General features: G+C 36.7%; 1 protein-coding gene across 11 annotated transcripts in view; it reads right to left on the bottom strand.

The window, feature by feature from the left end:
• Positions 1-22,824, bottom strand: part of mast4 (microtubule associated serine/threonine kinase family member 4) — a 130,470-nt gene that overhangs the window by 91,315 nt on the left and 16,331 nt on the right. For 10 of the 11 annotated variants that reach the window (XM_042725022.1, XM_042725023.1, XM_042725021.1 and 7 more), the window contains exon 2: positions 9,044-9,197. In XM_042725022.1, the coding sequence (XP_042580956.1) occupies positions 9,044-9,197 (154 nt within the window). Of the gene's footprint in view, positions 1-9,043; positions 9,198-22,824 lie in introns of those variants that run through there. The other variant, XM_042725034.1, reaches the window with a different exon arrangement.

The following is a 22,824-nucleotide window of genomic DNA, read 5'->3' as shown; positions in this document are numbered from 1 at the left end:
ACACAGGGGTTTTTTACACTCCACTGTGTTGCTTTGCCATTGATACCATTTGCTAGGGCTATTAATTGGAAAACAGTTTCGTTTTTGACCTCAAACGATTATGAAAACACAGTAATAGAGTTAAAATGATTCTTGTGCCCCATTCCGCCCCCTTTCCAGCTGCGCTTTCGTTCCTCCATAAAAGCCCAATATCACATGCAAATCAGTAAAATCATGCAACATGACTTTTGCAAAATGGGACTTGCTTGAGTTATAGAAGTATATTTATTTATGTTTTTAAAAGCATGAAAGAGAACTTGCGCTGCTCCTCAGGAAGATATGTGCTCAGAGTCGGAACAGAACACGGTTCGACACCCCTGCCTTATAAAGTCATAAGAACTGCATATGCTGTACGTTGCAATCATTCACAGCTCTAAAACAACATGAGGCTGGTTTTGTGAATAGAAAGTCTGTTGTACTGTAGTTCTATTGTACATGTGAGCTTTCAGTGACATCAGTTTTGATTTAGAATATAAATGAATATGTTAACAAACTGAGCTACTGTATTTTACCATGCAGATGACTTGTATTATTGTATGATCAAAAGCTTGGATGTCAACTGGCCTGGCTCAGTCAGAGTCTGTGTTCTGTCAGAAAAGCCAAATCAAGTTCTTATTCCTGTCCTGACCTGAGTACAAGCTCTCACTGTAATTCTGAAATTCTTATATAAAGTTTAAATACCATATTTAAATATGACCTGTGTACCTAATTACTGTTTGTCAGATTAGTGCATAATCTCTGAACAAAAAGGGGTATCAATAAGCACCATCTGCTGGCAATAGCTGCAAATGTAAAAACAATAAAAGCTCATGTTGTTTTCCAAAGACAGGTATTGATAAAAATGGTCTGTATCTTAAACCTGCATTGATTGCTTCCCTCCACTGTAACTGATTTCCCCACACAAATGTTAATGCTAACTTAAGTTTGATCACTGTTAAAGCTATAATGTCCACTAATGTGTTTATTTACAAAAAAGCATGAGTGTAGAAAAACGAGGGAATTTTTTTAAATAAAATTTTTCATAAAATGTGATTTAATTATTTATATAGGCTATACAAAAAAAGGACAAAGTAAATAGGCTGAATAAGCTGATCTATAGCATGTTAAATGGTAGTAGCCTAGTCAATGAATGGTACACCCCCCTAAGCTCACAGAAATGGTTTAACCCAAATCTTCAGTAGCCAATGACACTGACCCATTCAAACTGACTTTTAACGATTATTTCAGGCGTATATCAGGCGTATTTCACACATATTTAACACGTTATATAAATGTTGAATAAGCACATTTATGCGCAGACTTTTCACGTGTGAAATACGTGTATTTAACATGTTGTTGATGTGTTAAAATTCACGTGTTTTTGGCCCTTTTGGCCTTCCATAAAAATGCGGTGCTTAGTGATTATTCATGTATACCTTTGTTGGTCATGTAATAAATGACCGTAAAGTTTTGAGAAGGAAAATACGTGTGTAACGGTAAATTGGAACAGTGCGGTTCTTAAAGTGAAAGCGGGCTATTTTCCTGCTGCGACTGTGTACTTAATCTTAATCAAACAACAAAAAACAAATTCAAAAAAAAAAAATCTCACACTTCTCTGCTTTAGACTTGCATACAAAAAAAAAAAAACATTAAAGCACAGTTAGTTTCATTTGTATCTTTTTATTCTATTGTATTTGTCCTTTGCTTTTTAATTACTGACAGTTTAATTATTTTCAATAATTTTGAGGACTTTGTTTGAAATTCCGCTGGTCTCTACAATGTAGATGTCATAGCAACCTTATTTACAGGAAATATATATTTGATGTGTATCACTATCTTAAAATAAATCACTCATATATAGTTTTGGTCATATGTAGTGGTTGGCCGATGAGATTTTTACGATGCTCATCGTTCTGAAAAGCAAGGTGTACGCTGATTGACCAGCTATCCAGTGCGTTGTGATTAGCTGAATTCCTCAAGCGTGTGATGGAAATTTTACGCCCCTTACAATACTGTGATGCTGCGTGTCATTAAAATTATAAATGAGGCATTTGTTACATCCAGTGGGAACATGATTATGGATCATAATGACTTATACTGTCTTTTAACGCCTTCCGTTGCGTTGCTTCGTGCCGTGTAAACATAAAACCATGTCTGCATCAGGAGAAACGACAAACAACAAGCGCTACTCTACACTGCTCAAAACTCCTTTTGAATCATCAGTGGCAAATCCTTTAAATATGTTAACGTACTTACAGACTGTGAGTCTGAACAGCCGGCATTGTAGTCTACTATCCCAGGATCAGGAAACAGTTCTCCATAAAATGCGCTGCACACATCTGAATATTTGGGTTGAACTGTTCTGAAACAGTGTTGTAAATACAACTTAACCACTGATTTCTAGTTGTGTCCTCTTTTGGAATGAAACACACAAAGTCTTCACAACATGGCGGCAGTGGAAGCAGCAACAATATAGTTATGCCTTCTTTCTTTGCAATAACATTTGGACAGCATTATGCAAATCTTCCCACATTGTGATGTAGACATGTGGGGGTGTGTTAGAACGAGCTGTTTTAGGTAGGAGTGGTTGGCTCTTAACTTTTTAAGGCCCGTTCACACCAAGAACGATAACTATAGTGTCCTATTTAGTGTCCACACCAGCAGACATATCATGTTTATTACAAGTTCATGCTCATCTGCTGCTTTAAAAGCTCCAGCTCAGGATTGATTCTGATTGGCTTTCAATGATTTTATCATTCATCAGCTGGGAAAAAAAAATCATTCTGAAAGTGATGAAACTGAATGAGTTCACTAAATTAGCCACTCAGTTGTTGGTTTTAATAAGATTATGACACTAGCAACAACATGCCACTCTGGGCCTTCTTTGCTAATTCTGGGGGCATCTTACCAATTTCCCTTTAAAATTAAAACAATAATTTTCTTTTACAAATATAAAATGTATACACATAATTCACATTTAAATTAATAATAATAGAATAATAAAATAGAATAATAAAAGTACCCCTATTATGGATTTTTGAAAATGACCTTTCATGCGGTGTGTAACACAGCTGTAAGTGAATGAAAACATCAAGGCAAAGTTTTAAATCTGAAAACGCACTGTGTATAAAGTTAGTGTGTCTCAAAAGAAAAAGTATACTCTGAATCATTTAAATGAGTCGTTTTGGCATCAACATGAAACATTAGCATGTTGCCCGCCCACTTGTTGTGCGGGCAGACCAGGGAAAACTTTTACAAATTTATCACGCATTACAGGCATGATGAAATGGAAATGAAATTGACCAATCAGAACAATCACCACAGATTAGCATCACGCAAAGGAGGGGTTTGGAAAAATGACTCGCTGAGCAAATTGTTTGGAAGACGTTGAGCAAATAAGGTAAAAATAAATGCATATTTTAAAACAATGAAAGTGTTTTTTGACCTTAAATGCATGTCATCCTGTTGTTGGGGACTCCCAGAACTAAATTATGAACCTTTAATAACCCATAATAGGGGCACTTTAAAATATATCCAACATAATGCAATGTCGCAAACCACCGGTTTTGTAGGGCATCTGACTCTATTTTACCCTCCTGTTCAAAAAAATGACATGTTTTAGGACACCATTTGTCAAATATTATTGCATAATATTCATAATTAAGGAGATTAACTACTCCTGCAGTAACTCTGCTAGGACACTATATTCATGCTATAGCATGAACTTGAGGAGAACTGACTTCACACATCCACTAAAAAAAGAAAGAAGCTCCAATAGACCAATATTCAGCTCATATTCGAGCCCTTCACACTGTGTCACAGCATTTCACAGCACTGTGGATGGCCTCTTCACCTTGACTGATCCTTTTCCAGCCCCCTGTTGTTCGGTTCAGAGTTTTGATTGATAATCTAACATCCCTTCATAACACAGAGCTGCCATACCAAATGTAATTTGTTGGCTGAGAAGTCATGTCAGACTAAATTAAATCTGTTAGAACCAAATTATATACAGTTTAATATGATAAATTTACGCTTTTGTCATCTTATATTTCAGGAATTGTTTTCACAGTGCATTAGGTGCTGCGTACAACTGCAGCTCGTTATTCTGAGAGAAGCAAGTATTTGATGTGTTATTTCCAAATAACTGCTCATATAGCAAATAATGCATTACTGTAGCAAGGAGATTGGTAAAATACTGGTAAAATGAGTACAATATAGCATTTTCTGAACAAAATGTGAGTGGTGCTTGTCCATGCAAAGCAAGATAAAACTGAAAAAAATTAATAAAAATAAAAATAGAGAACAGCAGGGGTTTTAAGGCCATGACAAAAGCATCATCATAGTGTTCATTTCAATTAATTTGAGTCGAGACAATATAACAGATGATTATTACAAATACAAAATGCAATCAAATGTATTAAACAGAACTTAACCATGCGATTAAAATGGATTTATCTGACCATTTGCATTACGTGTTTGTCCATGCGTATCTGTCCTGCTCTTCAGTTTGTTATATTTTTCAAGTGTTCTTCAGGATTAAGTGATTTCTGGATTTCTAATACCCTTTACATATGAAGCAGTAGCTGTTTGTCCTTTCATACTAAATACAACACAACCTTCTCCCTGGCAACTAACAAAACCTCACAGCAATAAGGTTTACTCAGTAATAAAAATGAAAAAAAAAGAATGGCAGTGTTTTGTTTTGAAGTACACAGACTAGAAAACTGAACTGAATTAGATTGAATCAAATAGACAAAAAATGAGGAGAATGGATCACTTTGCAGTTTTCAGTGTAGGAGAGATGATCCTTTTAACTAATAAAAGAGAGAGAATTTTAGTTCAGCTATAGCATTGTCTCTCAGACAACCTATTGCTAACCTATATTTATGTGTTTGTGGGCTCTACATGGTCACAGAGCCAGGTCAAAAAACAGGACGCGTAGGAGGAAAATTGCAATTTCTGCTCAATGGGAAACAGCTTCCACATAGTCATCAGCCACAGAACTGAGGAAATGCCAGCTAGACACCCTCAGCAGATTTCAACATTGTGCCCTATATACCTGAATCAACATGTCAGACGGCAAGACAAACACTGAATAGAACAGCAGGGTCATTGTTTGTCAGATCAACCAAATCTTCCCCAGCTCAAATTTTTGATTTGTCAATTTTTTTCTGAATAAAGATAAACATGTATAATGATGAAAGCCAAAATATTAAATGTCACTAACACATATTTACTGAGTAATTCTACTGTTTTGTAGAGGGTAAAAAAGCTTTTTTCTCCAAAGTTTGGATGCTTGTAACTCAAGAAGTTTTGAAGATATCTTAATTATCTTTTAGATTTTGGGTCTTAATCTGTCCTTTTGGCATATTCATTTTTAAGGCTTTATATGGTTCCATTTCAGCAATATTGGAATCTCAATATGTACACATTTTCAGTTGTCAAAAACCAAATGTGGGTCACTTTGCATACACATGATGTTTTATTTCTTTAAAGAGGAATGTCTGAAGAACAGATAATGTTCAAACTAGAAATGTATCTTGTTTCCCTACATCAAAATAATTGGACAGAACATAACTATCCAAGTGGCATAAATATATAAATATATATATATATATATATATATATATATATATATATATATATATATATATATATATATATATATATATATATATATATATATATATATATAATATAAATATATATATATATATATATATATATATATATATATATATATATATATATATATATATATATATATATTTTTTTTTTTTTTTTTCAAAGTTGTGTGCATTTAACTCATGAAGAATAAAAGTTATCTAAATATCTTTTTAGTTATGGTTCCTAATAAACTTTGCTTTTGAATCTTCATTTTCAAGGACCTATATTGTTCACTGCCAGAGATATTGGAATCAGTGTGGCTGTGTGGAATCTCAGTTGTTGAATATTACCCATTTTCAGTGGTCGGAAACCAAATGTGGGTCACTGTATAAAGCTGATACTAATTGTATTTAAAAGGGAACTGACATGGAGTTGACACGGACTGACCCAGAATGTAGTCGAATATGGTTATCACAATGTCCAGTCTAATGAAAACAGAACAATGAAGCTCTGAAGAGCCAAATGCAAAAAAGAAAAGTAAGTGTTCTGAAATATTTGGCCAATTTGTTAATTTCAAACTAGGGCTGTCAAACGATTAATTGCAATTAATTACATCAAAAAAAAAAAGTTTGTTTATATAATGTGTGAGCACTGTATACATTTATTATGTACATATACAGTAAATACAATCACATACAGTACATGTATATATTTAAAAAATGTTTATAAAAGTTTTTTTAATATATGTATTTTGTGTGTGTACACACACACACATATTTTGTAGACACAAACATATTTTGGATGTAATTAATCACGATTAAACGTTTGACAGCCCTATTTCAAACACTCTATTACTCTCCCTCATCTTCAGAACACAAAAGGATAATTTGAAATCTGAAAGAATCAAAATCTGTCCCTCCACAGAAAGTCTGTTCACCAAAAACTTAAAGGGGTCATATAATTTTTCCTTTCTCTTTGAAATGTTACAAGCTCTTGGTGAATAAAGAAGATCTGTAAAGTTGCAAAGACTAAAGTCTCAAATCCAAAGAGATATTCTTTATAAAAGTTAAGTGTCAACTACTTCTACAGCTCATTCTAACACGCCCTCACATCTCTACGTCACTATGTGGGAAGATTTGCATAACGCCGCCCAAATGTTCACACAAAGAAAGAAGGCATAACTTTTATTATCTCTGTTGCTGCCACTGCCATGTTGTGGAGACGTTGTATCCACATATGGTTTTATTTTTATGCGGCGCAATGCCAAGCAACGTGTAAAAAGACAGTATAAATCAGTGGTTCTCAATTCCAGTCCTTGCGCCTATCGTTTCAGACGTTTGTTCTATTCAAACATAAGTGCCCTGCGAAGTGGACATCACAGGATATTCCGTCATGATTCCAGTTCGAATCGAACGTATATTTTCCATTCAAAGTGCAAGTGAGCGAGACATGAATTTAAATTGTATTTATTTACAGAGGTATATGATGTCACACTTGTCTGTGTGTGAAGACGTTGTGCAGTGCAAATCCGTGAAGTAATGAATTAATGTTCCAAAGTGATGTAAACTTCAACAAATTCCCCCTGCTCAGGGAGTAGGGAACAATGAACACTGTGTAGTGACCATGTCAATGGGAACACAGTTCATGCATGGAGCTCACTTCTAACGAGCTGATTATCTGAATCAAGTGTGTTTACAAAGAGACATGCAAAATATGCAGAGCCTGGCGGGGCGGGAGGACTGGAATTGATAACCACTGGTATTGTCATTATAATCCGTAATTATGTCCCCACTGGATGCAACAAATGCCTCGTTTATAATGGTTTTTAATGTTTTTGTCTCAGCGCTCTGGGACACATGGCATCAAAGCATAGTAAGGGGCATAACATTTACGTCACACGCTTGAGGCATTCGGCCAATCACAATGCACCGGATAGCTGGCCAATCAAAACGCACCTCGCTTTTCAGAATGATAAGCTTTGTAAAAATCGACGAGTTTCTGAAATGTGTCGCATAGAGGAGAAACAATAATGTACAGTATGTGAAAAATAATGTGTTTTTTTTTTTTACTTAAACCACATAAACCCATTTCATCACACCAAATACACAAAATAATGTTCTTTTTACCATAAATTTTAGGCATAAATTTTGCATATTTAATTTGTGTTCCAAAGACAAACTCATTTCCTATCGGTTTGGAATGACTTACATAATGTGAATAATGTCAAACAGACAAAACACGCACAAAGCAAATAGTTTATTTGCATTTCCCATATCCTGATATTTTTAGTTTCCATTTAAATAAATTTCTTTAGATTTATAATAAATTATGTTTCTAATGAATGCCACTATAGAGTAATTCATTTGTTTTATAGGCATGTTTGTATGTTTGTTCCCCTCACTCTACCACAATCCTTGCAATTTAACAGTACACTGTATTTTTATTATTTTTATTATTATTGCAAATAAATTCCTCTTGTTACACAGATGACTTCAGTGATGTATTCAGTGTTTTCTTTTTCTTGTTCAAAATAAGATAATGTGTTTTTTAATTTCTTTATTTCTTTCTTTATTTATTTTTTTAAGTGAATTGATTAAAAATGTCAACACTGTTCAGTGTTTTTTTTTTTCATATTTCTGTTTTTAATATTTGGTGGGGGAAGTGAGAAGTAAACAATTGTTACTACAATTTTTCTATTGGCTGATTATATAATTTCTGTTAAGCCAATGTTAGCAAACTGTTGCCACAATTGATAAAATTCAATTAACAGAAATTCAATTCGGCCAAATTTAGATGTTACTCAAACATTGAGTTGCCATTATTTACAGTGTATTGAGAAAAGAACAGGAATTAAAAATGTTTATAATTTATCAAATATATATTTTTCTGCCATTCAATTCAAATGAATTACATTATTATCATGTATTTTAAAAATATGGAGTAGCCCAATATGACCCTCTTTACCTAGGGTGTAATGGTTCTCTGTAAAAAAAAACAAAAAAAAACAAAACAAATCAAATCGTGCCTTTCTCCACACACGGTTCGGCACGCATTTGCACCACAGTTCAACTTAAAACTGACAATGCATCTGTAATATAGTTTGTTATAAATAATACATAAAACAAACAGAGTTTGACTAATGTATGTTTCTGTTGATGAATGGGCATTCTGACTTCCCAACACATGAAAAAAAAATCGATGAAAAAAGCGATGAAAAAAAAAAGAAACAAAAAAAACCTGGACAAACCAGTCACTCTTTGCTCAATGCGAGTGAAAACCTGAGAAGCATTGTTTATTTATTTGTATCTTTGCACTATTGTATTTATTTTTGCTGCTGCGTGTAGTCAGATTATTTGTTCTCATTTTCTTCCCTAAACACAGCAGTACATCTGGCTATACACAAAGGTCAGGGTGTTACCTGTTAAAGCGCCCCCTAGACTTCCTCTCCGCAGCTGTTTGCCATCTTCACTGAGTTGTCGTTTAAATTTCAGCGCTAAACTGGAGCCGTGAGAAACCTCTGGGTTGCTGGACTTGCGGAAGGGCATTGAGGGGGGGTAGAGGATGTTATCCGGCTGAAAGAAAGATGAGATCAACATGGAGTTCAATCTGGGAACCATTACAGAAAAAGATCACATTAGGAATAGCACTGTAGTGTTTACAAAAATATTTAACACATTGCTGCATATCCATTACTGACAATGCATTACTACATTCATTATAATGTTCAGTAGTAACTTATTACAGCTCTAAAAAGCCTTGCCTTTTTTGGCTGACATCACTCTTTATTTTTCAACCCCAATAAAGATAACTACCCATGAATGTCATCTCATTTTGATTATCAATCTCAGTATGAATAACATGTTAAATCCCCTGTTATTATCATCATAATAGTCATTTTATTTTTTTTAAACACCATGTTATATAACCAACAATTTCCTACACTTTCAGTTCATTTGAGGTTACCCCTTCACCCCCTCCAGCACTTACTGAACAAAACAAGCCCTTTTCTCATACAGATAGAATCTTTCTAGACAAGCAAACACATCTGAGGGCTTTTTCTACCTCAAATGATAAACACATTAGTGGAAACGTCAATGGAGAAATCCAAGACAACAAACTGTTTATTACCAAACCATATAGGGTAGCACGATTAATCAAAATAAAACCAAAATTTGCAATTTGAAGATTGTGCTGCACAATATTGCATTTAATTAAATAAATATGCACTGCACTTTGTTCAATTACACATGATCTGGTTCAGTTCACAGTAAATGCGGCTCAACACAAATTCATCAATCAACAGAGTGATCTGCACCACTTGCAGTACTCATTCATTTAACAGATAGACAGTAGAGTTATTCAAGCAATTTTACTATTCCTTGTCCTTCTGAAATATATACATTTTAAATGTATGATTTTAAAGGCTATTATGTATAAAGATACACTTACACTGAAAGTGAAACTCAGAATTTAAATACAGTAAACGTTTGGCTTTGAAGAAATTTTTTTTTTTTTTTTTGCTATTGTTGCCATCACAAACACTCCACCTCCATAAACGTCCTTTCTTTCCATTGTCAAAAAGAGTTGAAAGGTTTGCGGAGCTGAGCAGCACCTCGCTGCGCAACAATGGAAGAGAAGAGGAAGAGGTTGCTTCCAACAAATGTAAACAAATGGAGGCCCAGTGTGTTCTCTAACTGGAAGGGAACTCCCTCTGCTTTGAGAAAAGTGATTCATGATGCTACACACTTTTCTGTGGAATAGCTTAAAAGGGCTGCAATGATCCACAGATGGAAACCAAACCTATGTGAGAAAACCCAGATCTTAAAGAGAACACTGCCATAAGACCATATGGAAAAGACATGAGGTCACCGCCACCTGGGACTAGTAAAATGCATGTGGCATATCACATTTCCATTCAAAGCACTGGTAATAAATATTTAACCACACTTGAAATAAATAAATACTGATTGACAACTCTGAGACAATAACCCAACACAGTTGAGTTTTAAAGTGTTTGGAAGTAGTGATTTAGAACCTATGAGAGGAAGTGCAAGACTAGCAGTACAGATTACAGGTTACGTCACATCTTTATTCTCGGAACAGGAAGACTGGACCAAGTCTAGCTTCATGAAACTATTCCAGCCAAACATTGTCAGCCTGTATCAGAAGACACCTTCTGACTGGAGCAGGCATAAATGATCTGAGAAAAAAAAAAAAAAAAAAAAAAATGTAAGCTAAAAAATTCACAGGTTTGCAATAAATTGGCAGCTTATTTAAATACTGGCACAACAATCCCCCTGAAATGATGTACAATACCAATGAAAACCGTTGGAAATTTGTGTAGACTTTATGTATTTTGTTTATAAAAACTTTTAAACATTGAAGAAATATATTTCCAACAATAATTATGGGTAACACTTTATTTTGATAGTCCACTTTAGACATTCTACTAACAGTAAGTAACTTTGCAACTACATGTGAAATAGCAGTCATTAGATTATTAGTAGACTGTCTGCTTTGATAGGTCTACAACACACAACTGAGTATAAGAATCTTTACAAGTACATGACAACTTATTGTACGAACCCTAAACATTACCGAACCATCTACTCAGAGTTAGTAGACATGTAGTTGCAAATAAATGAGAATTAGTTGAAATGTAGTTGCAAAGTTACTTACTGTTAGTAGAATGTCTAAAGTGGACTATCAAAATAAAGTGTAACCTAATTATGCTTCATACTGCAAATGAATTTATCCAAAATGACTTATAAACTGCATGACATTGGTTATGCTAGCACCATGCTCTAGAGTTTGAGCAACAGGAACAGACAATTCATTAAAATAAACAAAGCGGCATCAAACAACTTATTTGCCACTTAAGAACTTGAGCTAAACATATTTCAGGGAGATTTGCACTGCTGAATGTATTACATAGCAGTAAGATAATGTCTTCATTTCTGGGCATCCCAACCCTCACAATGTAACATTCTGACCTAAATACATTTGCCAAAATTCTCAGGAAGACAAGTCAAGGTGAGCTGGAACAGGAGGAAATGTGCCTTACAGCCAAGTTTAAAAAAAAAAAAAAAAAACAGTAAGGCAACTAATATTTTTATCATAAAATGATTTTTGTGTCATGTTTATGAAATGCTAAACTACTCTGAATTTTGATGAAGAGCTATGAGGCATGCTCATCAAAAGCCAAAAGCTATTTTGTATGATTCATTAAATCAACCACCTGGACCAATCTGGCTTTATGCCCAATGCTGACAGCAAACCTCAGCATCTCTCCAGTTCATGGATCACCCTTCCAAAAGATATAAACATCCAAAATGTCTGCGTATAGGACAGGTTTAAAACATTAGGACAGGTTTTGTAAAAACAGTATTTTTTTGGAAAAATGCAGTCACTATTGAATAAAATATAAAAAATGCACACTAGTGTGCTTTAATGTTTAACCAGGACGTTTGTTACACTTGTGGTGTTCCATACACAATTTTTGGTCATTAAACCTTTAGAAATTATTTGCAAAATATGCCCAAAAGGTTATCTTGTAGCTTTGAAAATCAAAATTTTTGGTATGTAAAGAAATTCAGTGTTTACGCAGACACATTTCATAAAGAGGGTTTAACCCTTTGATGCATAAGCTATGAAAACCCCTCCTAATGCACAACATGGGTCTAAAATGACCCGTATTCATTTCTTAAGTTATTTCATACTTCGCTGGGCACTTTAAATTTTTTTATATCCATGAATAAACTGAACTGAGCTGCATGATGACATCACTGAATTCAATGATGAACTGCCTTTAACTGTCATTTTGCATTATTGACACTGTTTTCCTAATTAATGTTGTTCAGTTGCTTTGACGCAATCTTTTTTGTTTAAAGCACTATATAAATAAAGATGACTTGAATATTCAAAGTTCAGATCCTTGATGAATAGCTGTTATGCATTGGCCACAACACCCATGTAATAATTGGGGTGTTGCATAGTGAAGTTGGTGTAGGCCAGGGATGGTCAGCATAAGTCCGGGAGAGCCACAACCCTGCAGAGCTTTACTCCAACATTGATAAAATCTCACCTGCCTCTAGCTTTTTAATAACCCTTACACCTTGATTAGCTTGTTCAGGTGTGTTTGATTAGGTTTAGAGATAACTCTGCAGGACAGCGCCACTCCAGGACCGACTTTGCTAACCAATCTCTGGTCTAAGTCATCATCAGATATTTCAGATTTTAAATCAGGACTAAGAATTGCCTGATCTTCCTCATCATGTAGAATCTAAACAAACATTTCAGCCATTAACCTAGATTGTCTGGGACCAGCCATAATAACACTCTAGATAAAGAGTGCACAACAAGCAGTTGGTCATGTATATACTGATATATATATATATCGTGTCGGTCAGACAGAAACCTTGTACTGTATGTCCAAAACCATTACTTTTTCAAAAACACTGACAGACATGAAGGGTGACCAATAGCACTGATTTATGACAAAAAAATGTGGCGATACGAGGTTTCTGCCTGACAGCAATGATATATACTTGTATATAAAAACGTATTATTGACTTTTATTTTGTTGACCTAGCTAACATCAGCTAGCTAAGATAGAATGTGTCAACAACAAGCTAGCTAATAATATTGGACATGTTTCTCGGTCTCACTAGTAATAGATTTCAAGGTCCATACCCTAACCTTCAAATATTATATCCAGTTATCTTTCACAGTATATCAAATATTTTCTGTGGTAATAAATTATAAAAGACTAAATGCATCAATTATACAAAAGCAGCCATGCTGAGATGTGAAATGTGTGGCAGGTAAATAGTTTTCTGCAGTAAATACGTTTCTACTTGCAAAAAAATTGTATATAGAAAAGGTTTCTATATGGGTCATTATAATGTTTTGTGGGGCAAATAATGTTTTGTGGAAGTCAAAAACAACATATTTAAAGTCTACCTGGAATAATAAATGATAGAAAAACATTTATTTTAGATATTCAGGAAAGAAGCACTCATCCATAACTGATATAACACAGGAAATGAATAAGGGTCATTTTAGACCCATCTTGTGCATTAGAGGGGTAGTGATACAAAAATGATTTTTATTTAAAAAAAAAAAAAAAAAAAAAAAAAAAAAAAAAAAAAGAAAGAAAAAATAATGATATGATCAAAAACTGAGGAAAATTGAGCAATATCTGGAATTATGAATGATGAAATTAATTTATTGCAAAAATATAGAAAAACTCAGTCGGGTCACTTTAGACCCATGATGTGCACCAAAGGGTTAAGCATAATACCCATCATGTACAGTTCTTCCACCAGCCCTTTCACATACTAGACCACAAAATTGTGAGCTCCTCAGCCAAAATGGGCTAATATGCGATATAATCATGCACAGAAAGCAAAAGGTTTGTGTTCAAAACAATACAATGTTTTCCCTAAAGCAAAAAAGTTTGACTGCTTCAATACTAACTACAAAAGAAGGATAGAATATCTTAATTATTAGACTATTTACTGTACACTTCTGCGAAATATGAAATAAAATAAAATAAATGTATTTTATAATTCAATTCAATTCAACTAAAGGCCATAAGTTTGAATATGTCAGGGTAAAACAACAGTCCTGGTATTCTAAAACCACATTTAATATGTCATACATACATATAGGCCTACACATAAAGATCCTATTGACAATAATCCTGCTTGGCTGAGAATAGAATTCTGACTGGTTGATATAAACTCGCATAGTCAAGTCAAGTCAAGTCAAGTCGAGCTTTATTGTCATTCCGCTACATGTGTGGACATACAGTGGAACGAAATGTCATGCCTCACAGACATACAACAATGAATTAAACAGTATAAACCTATACACAACTAACCTACTGACAGATTTTTGACTATAAATATACAGTACTACAGCATATATAAATGTTTACCTATACATAAGCTAAAAAAAAATACAGACTAAACAAATGCTTCACATGATACTATACCTATACACAACTAACTGACAGATTTTGACTTTAAATACAATATATAAATGTTTACCTATACATAACCTAAAAACAAAATACAAACTATACAAATGCTACACATAAACACTGTACCTATACACAACTGACAGATTCTGAATATAAATATACTATATATAAATGTATACCTATACATAGACTGTAAAGGAAAAATATATAGACTATATGAATTAGAGGTCGGCCGATATATCGGGCCGATATTTGTCATTTTTTAATATATCGGCATCGGCCGATATCCGTGTTTAGTAGCGCCGATTTAAATTCAACAACAGTCCTGGGAGATAAAGGTAGTCAGAGAATTTCACTCTGTAAATGAGGTGGAGTAGGTGGCAGTTCTCACAAACACTGCAGCGTGATTGAGGGCTCCGTTACTCCGCCCCGCTCTCAGACAGCACCGTGCTTGGAGAGACAGCTGTCCTGGAGCAGCACAGAACGGTGAAGGACATTTGTTCGGAAGCATGGTTTGATGCAGACAATAGCCAGGTTTCCATCCAACTCATTTGCATTTAGGGATGTCAATATTTGATCATTTCCATGATCGATCGTCGTTTAAATTAACAATCAATGAATAAGCTTAATGCTGCAAAATGCGTCTGCAGCGGTATTATTATTATGTGCAAAAGCCACTCGGAAAAAAAAGCTTTCTCACCCGAATTAAAGTGGTTTTAGTCTGAATAAAATGCTAGTAGCAGGACTGTAAAATGAATATATGATTATGATCATTTGATAAAATGAAGGGAGCGCGCTGTACATTTGAGATCATTTTGCTTAGTTGACTGTTTCCCGTCAAGGAGAACGCTGAATGCGCCTCTTTAAATGGCTTCGTGGTGCTCGTTGTTGTATTTTAAAACGCAATTGCAATGTTTTCAAATGACAATATAGTATTAAAAATAAAATTATCCCAAACGTAGGCTAACTGTGGCGCTTGTGGCTGTGCAGTCAGTGAACCGCTTTTTTCACATTAAACATTTTATGCGAGTATTAATGACCAGTACTTTATTTGATCCGGTTCTGCAAAATGTTCGATTTTGAATTTTTGCATTCCGGTAGGCCTATTTGTTTTAAAAAATCCTGCATTTACAGTGCATTAGATCGTGACAGTGGGTGTGTGCATGCAGAGTCAGACGAGGACGAGCGCGCGCGGGTTTGGCTCGATGTATTTGGAGGTTATTAGTCACGTCTCGTTCTGCATATATCCAAACGTTTCCATATTCGCAATGTATCTGAATGTTAAACTATAATATTTTTTATTTTTTTAATGTAAACTAGACGGAAAAGATCATCCTCTTCACATGAGCTAAAACGTCCTTGGGATAACAGCAGAGTGGACCGGTATACTACGGTCTATTTAAACTGACCAGTGTAACCTTTTATATGTTTGGTTGAGTGTACTTAATCTTAATAATGAAGAGACTGCGATGTAAGTTTGAAGTTAGAATGCACTTTAGATGTTCTGTGTCATTTATACCAAACACAAATGTTGCTGGTTGCTAGTGTGTTTGCAGCACTACTTTTATTTATTTTTTATATATTTTATTTTTTATATTTTTCAGTTTAATTGATTTTTTTTTTATATATTTTTTTCTTTTATTTAAATGTATATTTAAGTTTACATTTATGTTCCAACAAACTTGAAAAATTCTGCTTGATAAATGCTCTAAAACTTTTATGTAAATGATTGACTTTTATTTATATATATATTACCTGTTTTATATATTTAATACTTGGTCAGTTTATTGATTTGTTTGGTTAACTTTAGATAATTTTTTTAATTTGTAATACTGTGCAGTGCACAAAATTAAGATTCGAGAGATGGTTCAAGTCAGTGCTCAATAAATGATGATAAGTTTAGAAATGTTGTGCATCCACTTATTATTAGTGTGACATTTTAGCATGCAAATGAGGGGGAAAACTTCCAGATATCGGCTCTAAAAATTGGCAGCACATATCGGCCATCGGCTGACCCTGACCTCTAAACATCGGCATCGGCATCGGCTATAGAAAAACCCATATCGGTCGATCTCTAATATGAATGCTTCACATAATACTGTATATGTGCAAAGAGAAACATTGTGAATAGTGCAAGATGATTTGTTGTGCACGGGCATGAAAACACATATTTGAGTCTTGTGAGATGATGTACATACAGCAGTATGTGTGAAAAGTGTCTAGTGCGCATAGAGGAGAATTGCACAAAAAAAAAGAATGTTTCAGACAGTTTTGATGATTTGTGGTAAGGTTGGGGGGGTGTGGGGAGTGGAGGAGGTGAGATGGTCCATGTTTCAGGAGGTAAGGGGTTTGTATGGGGTTTCAGAGGAGGGTGGGGCTGTTTGAGCTCAGGGCTCTCACAGCCTGGGGGAAAAAGCTGTTGAGCAGTCTGGCGGAGCGGGCTCTGATGCTCTGAAATTGTCTTCCTGATGATAGGTGCTGGAAGAGACTGTGGGAGGGATGGGTGGGGTCATTCACAATACTGTTGGATTTGCTGGAGCATCGTGTAAGGAAAATGTCCAGGATGGAGGGGAGAGGGGCACCAATGATCTTTGCAGCTGTATTCACTTTCCACTGGAGGTTCTTGCGGTCTGCTGCACCACAGTTCCCGTACCAGACAGTGATGCAGCTGGTCAGCACGCTCTCTATGGTTCCTCTGTAGAATGTGGTGAGGATGGGTGGACGAAGACTTGCTCTTTTCAACCGGCGGAGAAAGTGTAGCTGCTGTTGTGCCTTCTTGCAGAGTGACAAGGGTTTGGGATCCAGGTGTGATCCTCTGTGATGTGCATCCCCAAAAATTTAGTGCTGATGACTTTCTCCACAGTCGAGCTGTCGATGGTCAGTGGGGGGTGGTCAACAGAGTTTCTCCTGAAGTCCATCACAACCTCCTTTGTCTTCTCCACATTGAGGGACAGGTTGTTAGTGCCACACCATTCAGCCAGTTGTGCCACTTCCTCTCTGTAGTGCGTTTCATCGCTGTTGCTGATGAGACCTACCACAGTTGTGTCATCCGCAAACTTGATGATGTGGTTGGAGCTGAACTTGGCAGTGCAGTCGTGGGTCACCTGTGCTCAGTGTGGTAGTGCTCGAGGTGTTGTGGCTGACACGGACTGACTGAGGTCTTCCAGTTAGAAAGTCCAATTACAGAAGGATCCAATTACAGAAGGAATTGTTAAGGCCCAGCAGGTATAGTTTATGGTTTATTAATGAGCTGTTGTGGGATTATTGTGTTGAATCCCGAGCTGAAGTCGATGAACAGCATTCTGACATAGGAGTCTTTATTTTCTAGGTGAGTAAGAGCCAGGTGGAGGGTGGAGGAAATTGCATCGTCTGTAGATCGGTTTGGACGGTATGCAAACTGGAGAGGATTGAGTGTGTTGGGAAGGCTGGTTTTTATGTTGTGCATGACTAACCTCTCAAAGCACTTCATCATGATTGGAGTCAGCGCTATGGGGCGGTAGTCGTTTAAACAGGACACAGGTGATTTCTTTGGTACCGGTATGATGGTTGTGGATTTGAGACATGTGGGGACGACTGCCTGGCTCAGCGAGGTGTCAAAGATATCTGTTAGGACATCCGTCAGCTGTGCAGCAGTCTTTCAGTACACGGCCATGTATGTCATCAGGACCCGCAGCCTTGCGTGAGTTAATCCTAGATAGGGTCTTCCTTACATCGACTGGAGACAGACAGAGCACCTGGTCATTGGGAGGTATGGGTAGTTTTTGTGCAGGTGTGTCATTCTGCATTTGAAACTGTGAATAAAAGTGGTTGAGTGCATCTGGGAGTGATGTGTCATTATCACAGGCCTGTGGTGGGGGCTTGTAGTCCGTGATGGTCTGAATGGCTTGCCACAGGCTCCGTGTCTCTCTGCTGACTGTGAAGTGATTGTTGATTTTCTTGAGCATATGACCATTTTGCATTTTTGATGCCACAGGACAGATTGGCTCTTGCTGTTTTGAGGGCTGCTTTATCTCCTGATCTGAATGCTTCATCTCTGGTCTTTAGCAGCCAACGAACCTCTGCTGTCATCCACGGCTTTTGGTTTGCACGTGTGGTGATTGTCTTGGTGTCTGTAACATCTTCAATGCACTTTTTGATATAAGCACTCACAGTTTCAGTGTACTTCTGCAGGTCTGTGAGGTTGTTGCAGGTGGCTGCCTCTTTAAACATGTTCCAGTCTGTGCACTGAAAGCAGTCCTGTAGTTTTAGGTAGCATCATCTGGCCAAACTGTGATGAGTTTCTGAACCGGTTTAGTGAGTTTCAGAAGTGGTCTGTATGCTGGAATTAGCATAACAGAGATGTAATCCGAGTACCCGAGGTGGGGGCGGGATACAGCCTTGTACGTGTTCTTTTCTGTTGTGTAAACAAAGTCCAGTGTGTTTTTCCCCCTTGTTGCAAAGTTCACATGTTGGTAAAACTATCTTTAAGTTTGCATGGTTGAAGTCACCGGCAATTGTGAAAAAGCCATCTGGGTATTTGTTTGCTGATGGCGCTGTACAGCTAGCGATGCGCGTCCTTCGCATTAGCACACTGGGGGATGTAAATTGCGACAATAAGAATATCAGTGAACTCCCACGGCAGATAGAACGGTCGACCCTTCACAAACATAAACTCCACCATCGATGAGCAGTGTTTTGTAACTATAACAGCATTATTACACCACTCTTTGTTGACGTACACACACAATCCACCTCTACGAGACTTACCAGACAGTTCTTTGTCCTTGTCCGATCGATAGCAGGCAAGTCCATTTAGCTGAATAGCTGAGTCAGAAAAGTTGTCATTTAGCCATGTTTCAGTGAAAAAAAAAAAACATACAACAATCCCTTTTCTCATGCTGTGTAGACCGACTGAGTTGAATTAAGTCCGAACGTTTGAGAGTATGAGTGATGGAATCGCTGGTCTAGTGGGGTTAGCCCTTAGCCTAGCTTGTGTGCCTCCACGCTTGCCATGCTTCTGTCCCCTCTCACACCACCGGTGTCGCCATTTTGTGCGGGTAAGGTCAGTAGGCGAGGCTGCGGTCTCGGGGTTCGGCTTCAGCAGCAGACAGAGGCCTCTTAGCTTCTCAGTAGTCTCTGGCGAAAGCTGTTATTTGTACACACAGCCGATTTCCAAAAGGCTCTGTCGATCATAGATGTATTTCTGAGTGTTTATCTGATGATTCTGCGATAAGGTGAGACTGTTCGAAGACGAGGAAACGAGACTAACAGACATAAAAACACTGTTTTTGGGACCCGGAGTAGCGGCTGCGTCTGACCGCATGGCCATCTTGGTTTCAAACTATACAAATGGTCTATACAAATTTAAAAGTACATGGGTCTACGGTCTCATTGAATTATGACTCTTATTCTGTTCCCTATATCTATAAGATCTATATTTTTATAGTATCTATAAAAATCAACAAAAAATAGTAATGTAATATAAACAAAAGTAAGCCTACTGCATGACTTCACAACTTAAAGCAAGCCTACACCAACTGCAAACAAAAACTGTGCCTGCAGAACAGGAGCTCATATTGTATACAGGCCTGCTGGACACAAAATAAGATAACATCTCTTTTGACTTACCATAAAGACAACCTGATCTCGTAGCAATCTGTACATATTTTACAAAGTGGCTTATTTGTAGGAATCTGTACGAAAGACCACCCCTAACCCCTCTCATAAACCTACCCCTCACTGGGGTCTAGAAAAATCATACAAAAATTGTATGAGTGAGGTCGTACGATTTAGCCTACTCATAAAATACATACAAATTGGTCGTGAGATTATGTTGATAAACATGACATGATAATTGGTCACACGCCAAAGTTTTCTTACATATCTCAACTGTCCATCTATAATAAAAACAATGCTGTAAAATACCCATCATGCATTTTAGATGGTTAAACTATGACTCATAGTTACACTATAATAATTTCTGTGGGACAGAGGTGAAGCATGAGTTATAATTTTATTGTACATTTTATTATGCCTCTGATCCCTGATTGTAGATCATTCTCGCAGCCAACACAAAGTTCATTTTGGGACTTTGTGAAGTCTAAAGCTTTAATACATCTTTCTCTCTGACCCCTCCTTTTTTTATAAACTTTAGAACAAGATTACCTGGGATTTACACCTTTGTTTAGCAGGATTTCATACACACAGATATGAAAGGTTATATAATTACAGCACAACTCAAGCAGATTAATCAGTCCTGAACTTTCTAAGAGGATTAAAGGTGTGCATCAGTAAAACATCTACATAAACCATCTTTCCTTGCAGTCTGGCTGACTATGAAGGACAGATACTGTATGTGGAGTTCAGTTCTTTGTATAGCAAACTGTGTGATTTTGAAACACATCTACAGTGTCTCACAAAATCTAATACAGTCCAAAACAGAAGCTTTAATGCTATATGGACAGTTAATTGCAAAAAGTATATGTTAATGCATATTAAACTACTTTTAGTCAGGTAAAACTAGAACAAGCTGAACTGTTTCATTTCCATGCAACTAGATCAATCAAGTTGAATAAAAAAAATGAATAAAAATAATTATACACAAAATAACATCTATTAAAAATGAGTGTCTTTCGTAAAACTGCATTTGCAGTTTCTTTCAGGTGGGATGAGAAAAAAACGTATGGCCTGTGCTGTGAGAATAGTTTAAATGAATTCTTGAATTAGACAACTCATTGCACACAGGGAAAATAATGATATAACAGAAGCAGTGTTGTTTTGTTGCAGGTGTTCCTCATTTCGAAGCAGTTGAGCATAGCACCAGGAAAGCATATACAGAAGAACCAGACTGTGGAAGCATTCACTTCTCTGTCTGAGTCCATCAGTGTGGAAAATAACTGCACCACAAATGATAAAGAAACGAAAACAGCAGAATTAACTTAGCATTAGCAGACAAATATAGCAGACAAAAGAATACAGTTTCTGAACCCAGAGAAGAGGAGGTAGTTGTCATGTGAAGAGTTCTAGAGAATGATGTGCATTTCTCTGTTATCAGAAGGGCTTGTTGTCCCAAGCCCACCCAGGGACGAAGGAAGCTTTGGGAAGTTGTGGCCTAATGGTTAGAGAGTCGGACTCCCAATCTAAGGGTTGTGAGTTCGAGTCTCGGGCCGGCAGGAATTGTGGGTGGGGGGAGTGCCTGTACAGTTCTCTCTCCACCTTCAGTACCATGACTTAGGTGCCCTTGAGCAAGGCATCGAACCCCCAACTGCTCCCCGGGGCGCCGCAGCATAAAATGGCTGCCCACTGCTCCGGGTGTGTGTTCACAGTGTGTGTGTGTTCACTGCTCTGTGTGTGTGCACTTTGGATGGGTTAAATGCAGAGCACGAATTCTGAGTATGGGTCACCATACTTGGCTGAATGTCACGTCACTTTCATAACTGCAATCGGTTTTCAGATGGAAATGTATTCCTAACTCAGGGATCTGTGCATACGCCGTGCTGTGTGACCAGATTAGTAACAATATTTCAACACATCTCCAAGTGCCGGTCATTAAGTAATGCATTAAGGGATGTTGCAGTGTTGCCTGGAAACTAATGAGTATAATATCAGAGGAGATACTTGATCAAACAGACTTATCTGAAGAATTTGGTTCTTAGACACAATTCTCTGACAACCAAAACAAAGCACTCATCTTAAAAAATAAAACTAACAAATAATAAATAAATAAAACACTTTCCCTTGTCGACCATTTGTTTTTCCTCATTGGGTTTCTCTCCCTCAGGCAGGGTCTAAGTGAAAATGCACTCTGTTACATAATCATATAAAACCATTTTTTTATATCAGAGGTACATTTCACATTACACAGTTAGTTAAGCCACTTAAAAACACTCAGCAACAGGAATAATTAATGTCAATTTCATCACTAATAGAAAACATGAATGCCTGCAGCCTGGCAAAGCATCAGTCCTCTTTAGAGCAGGGATGTCCAACCCTGCTCCTGGAGAGCTACCGTCCTGCAGACTTCAGTTCCAACCCTGCTCCAACACACCTGTCTGTTATTATCAAGTAGCCCTGAACACCTTGATTAGCTGCTTCAGGTGTGTTTGATTGGGGTTGGAGCTGAAATCTGTAGGACGGTAGCTCTCCAGGGGCAGGGTTGGAGACCACTGCTTTAGAGTATACAGCATTTTAAAGTTATGTACAACTTATTTTTATAAATCATCAAAAAACACAAT

This window comes from Cyprinus carpio, chromosome B5 (genome assembly GCF_018340385.1).
Source record: "Cyprinus carpio isolate SPL01 chromosome B5, ASM1834038v1, whole genome shotgun sequence".
Taxonomy (NCBI): domain Eukaryota; kingdom Metazoa; phylum Chordata; class Actinopteri; order Cypriniformes; family Cyprinidae; genus Cyprinus; species Cyprinus carpio.
The sequence above is the reverse complement of the archived record's forward strand: the minus strand, read 5'-3'. Positions and strand labels throughout refer to the sequence as shown.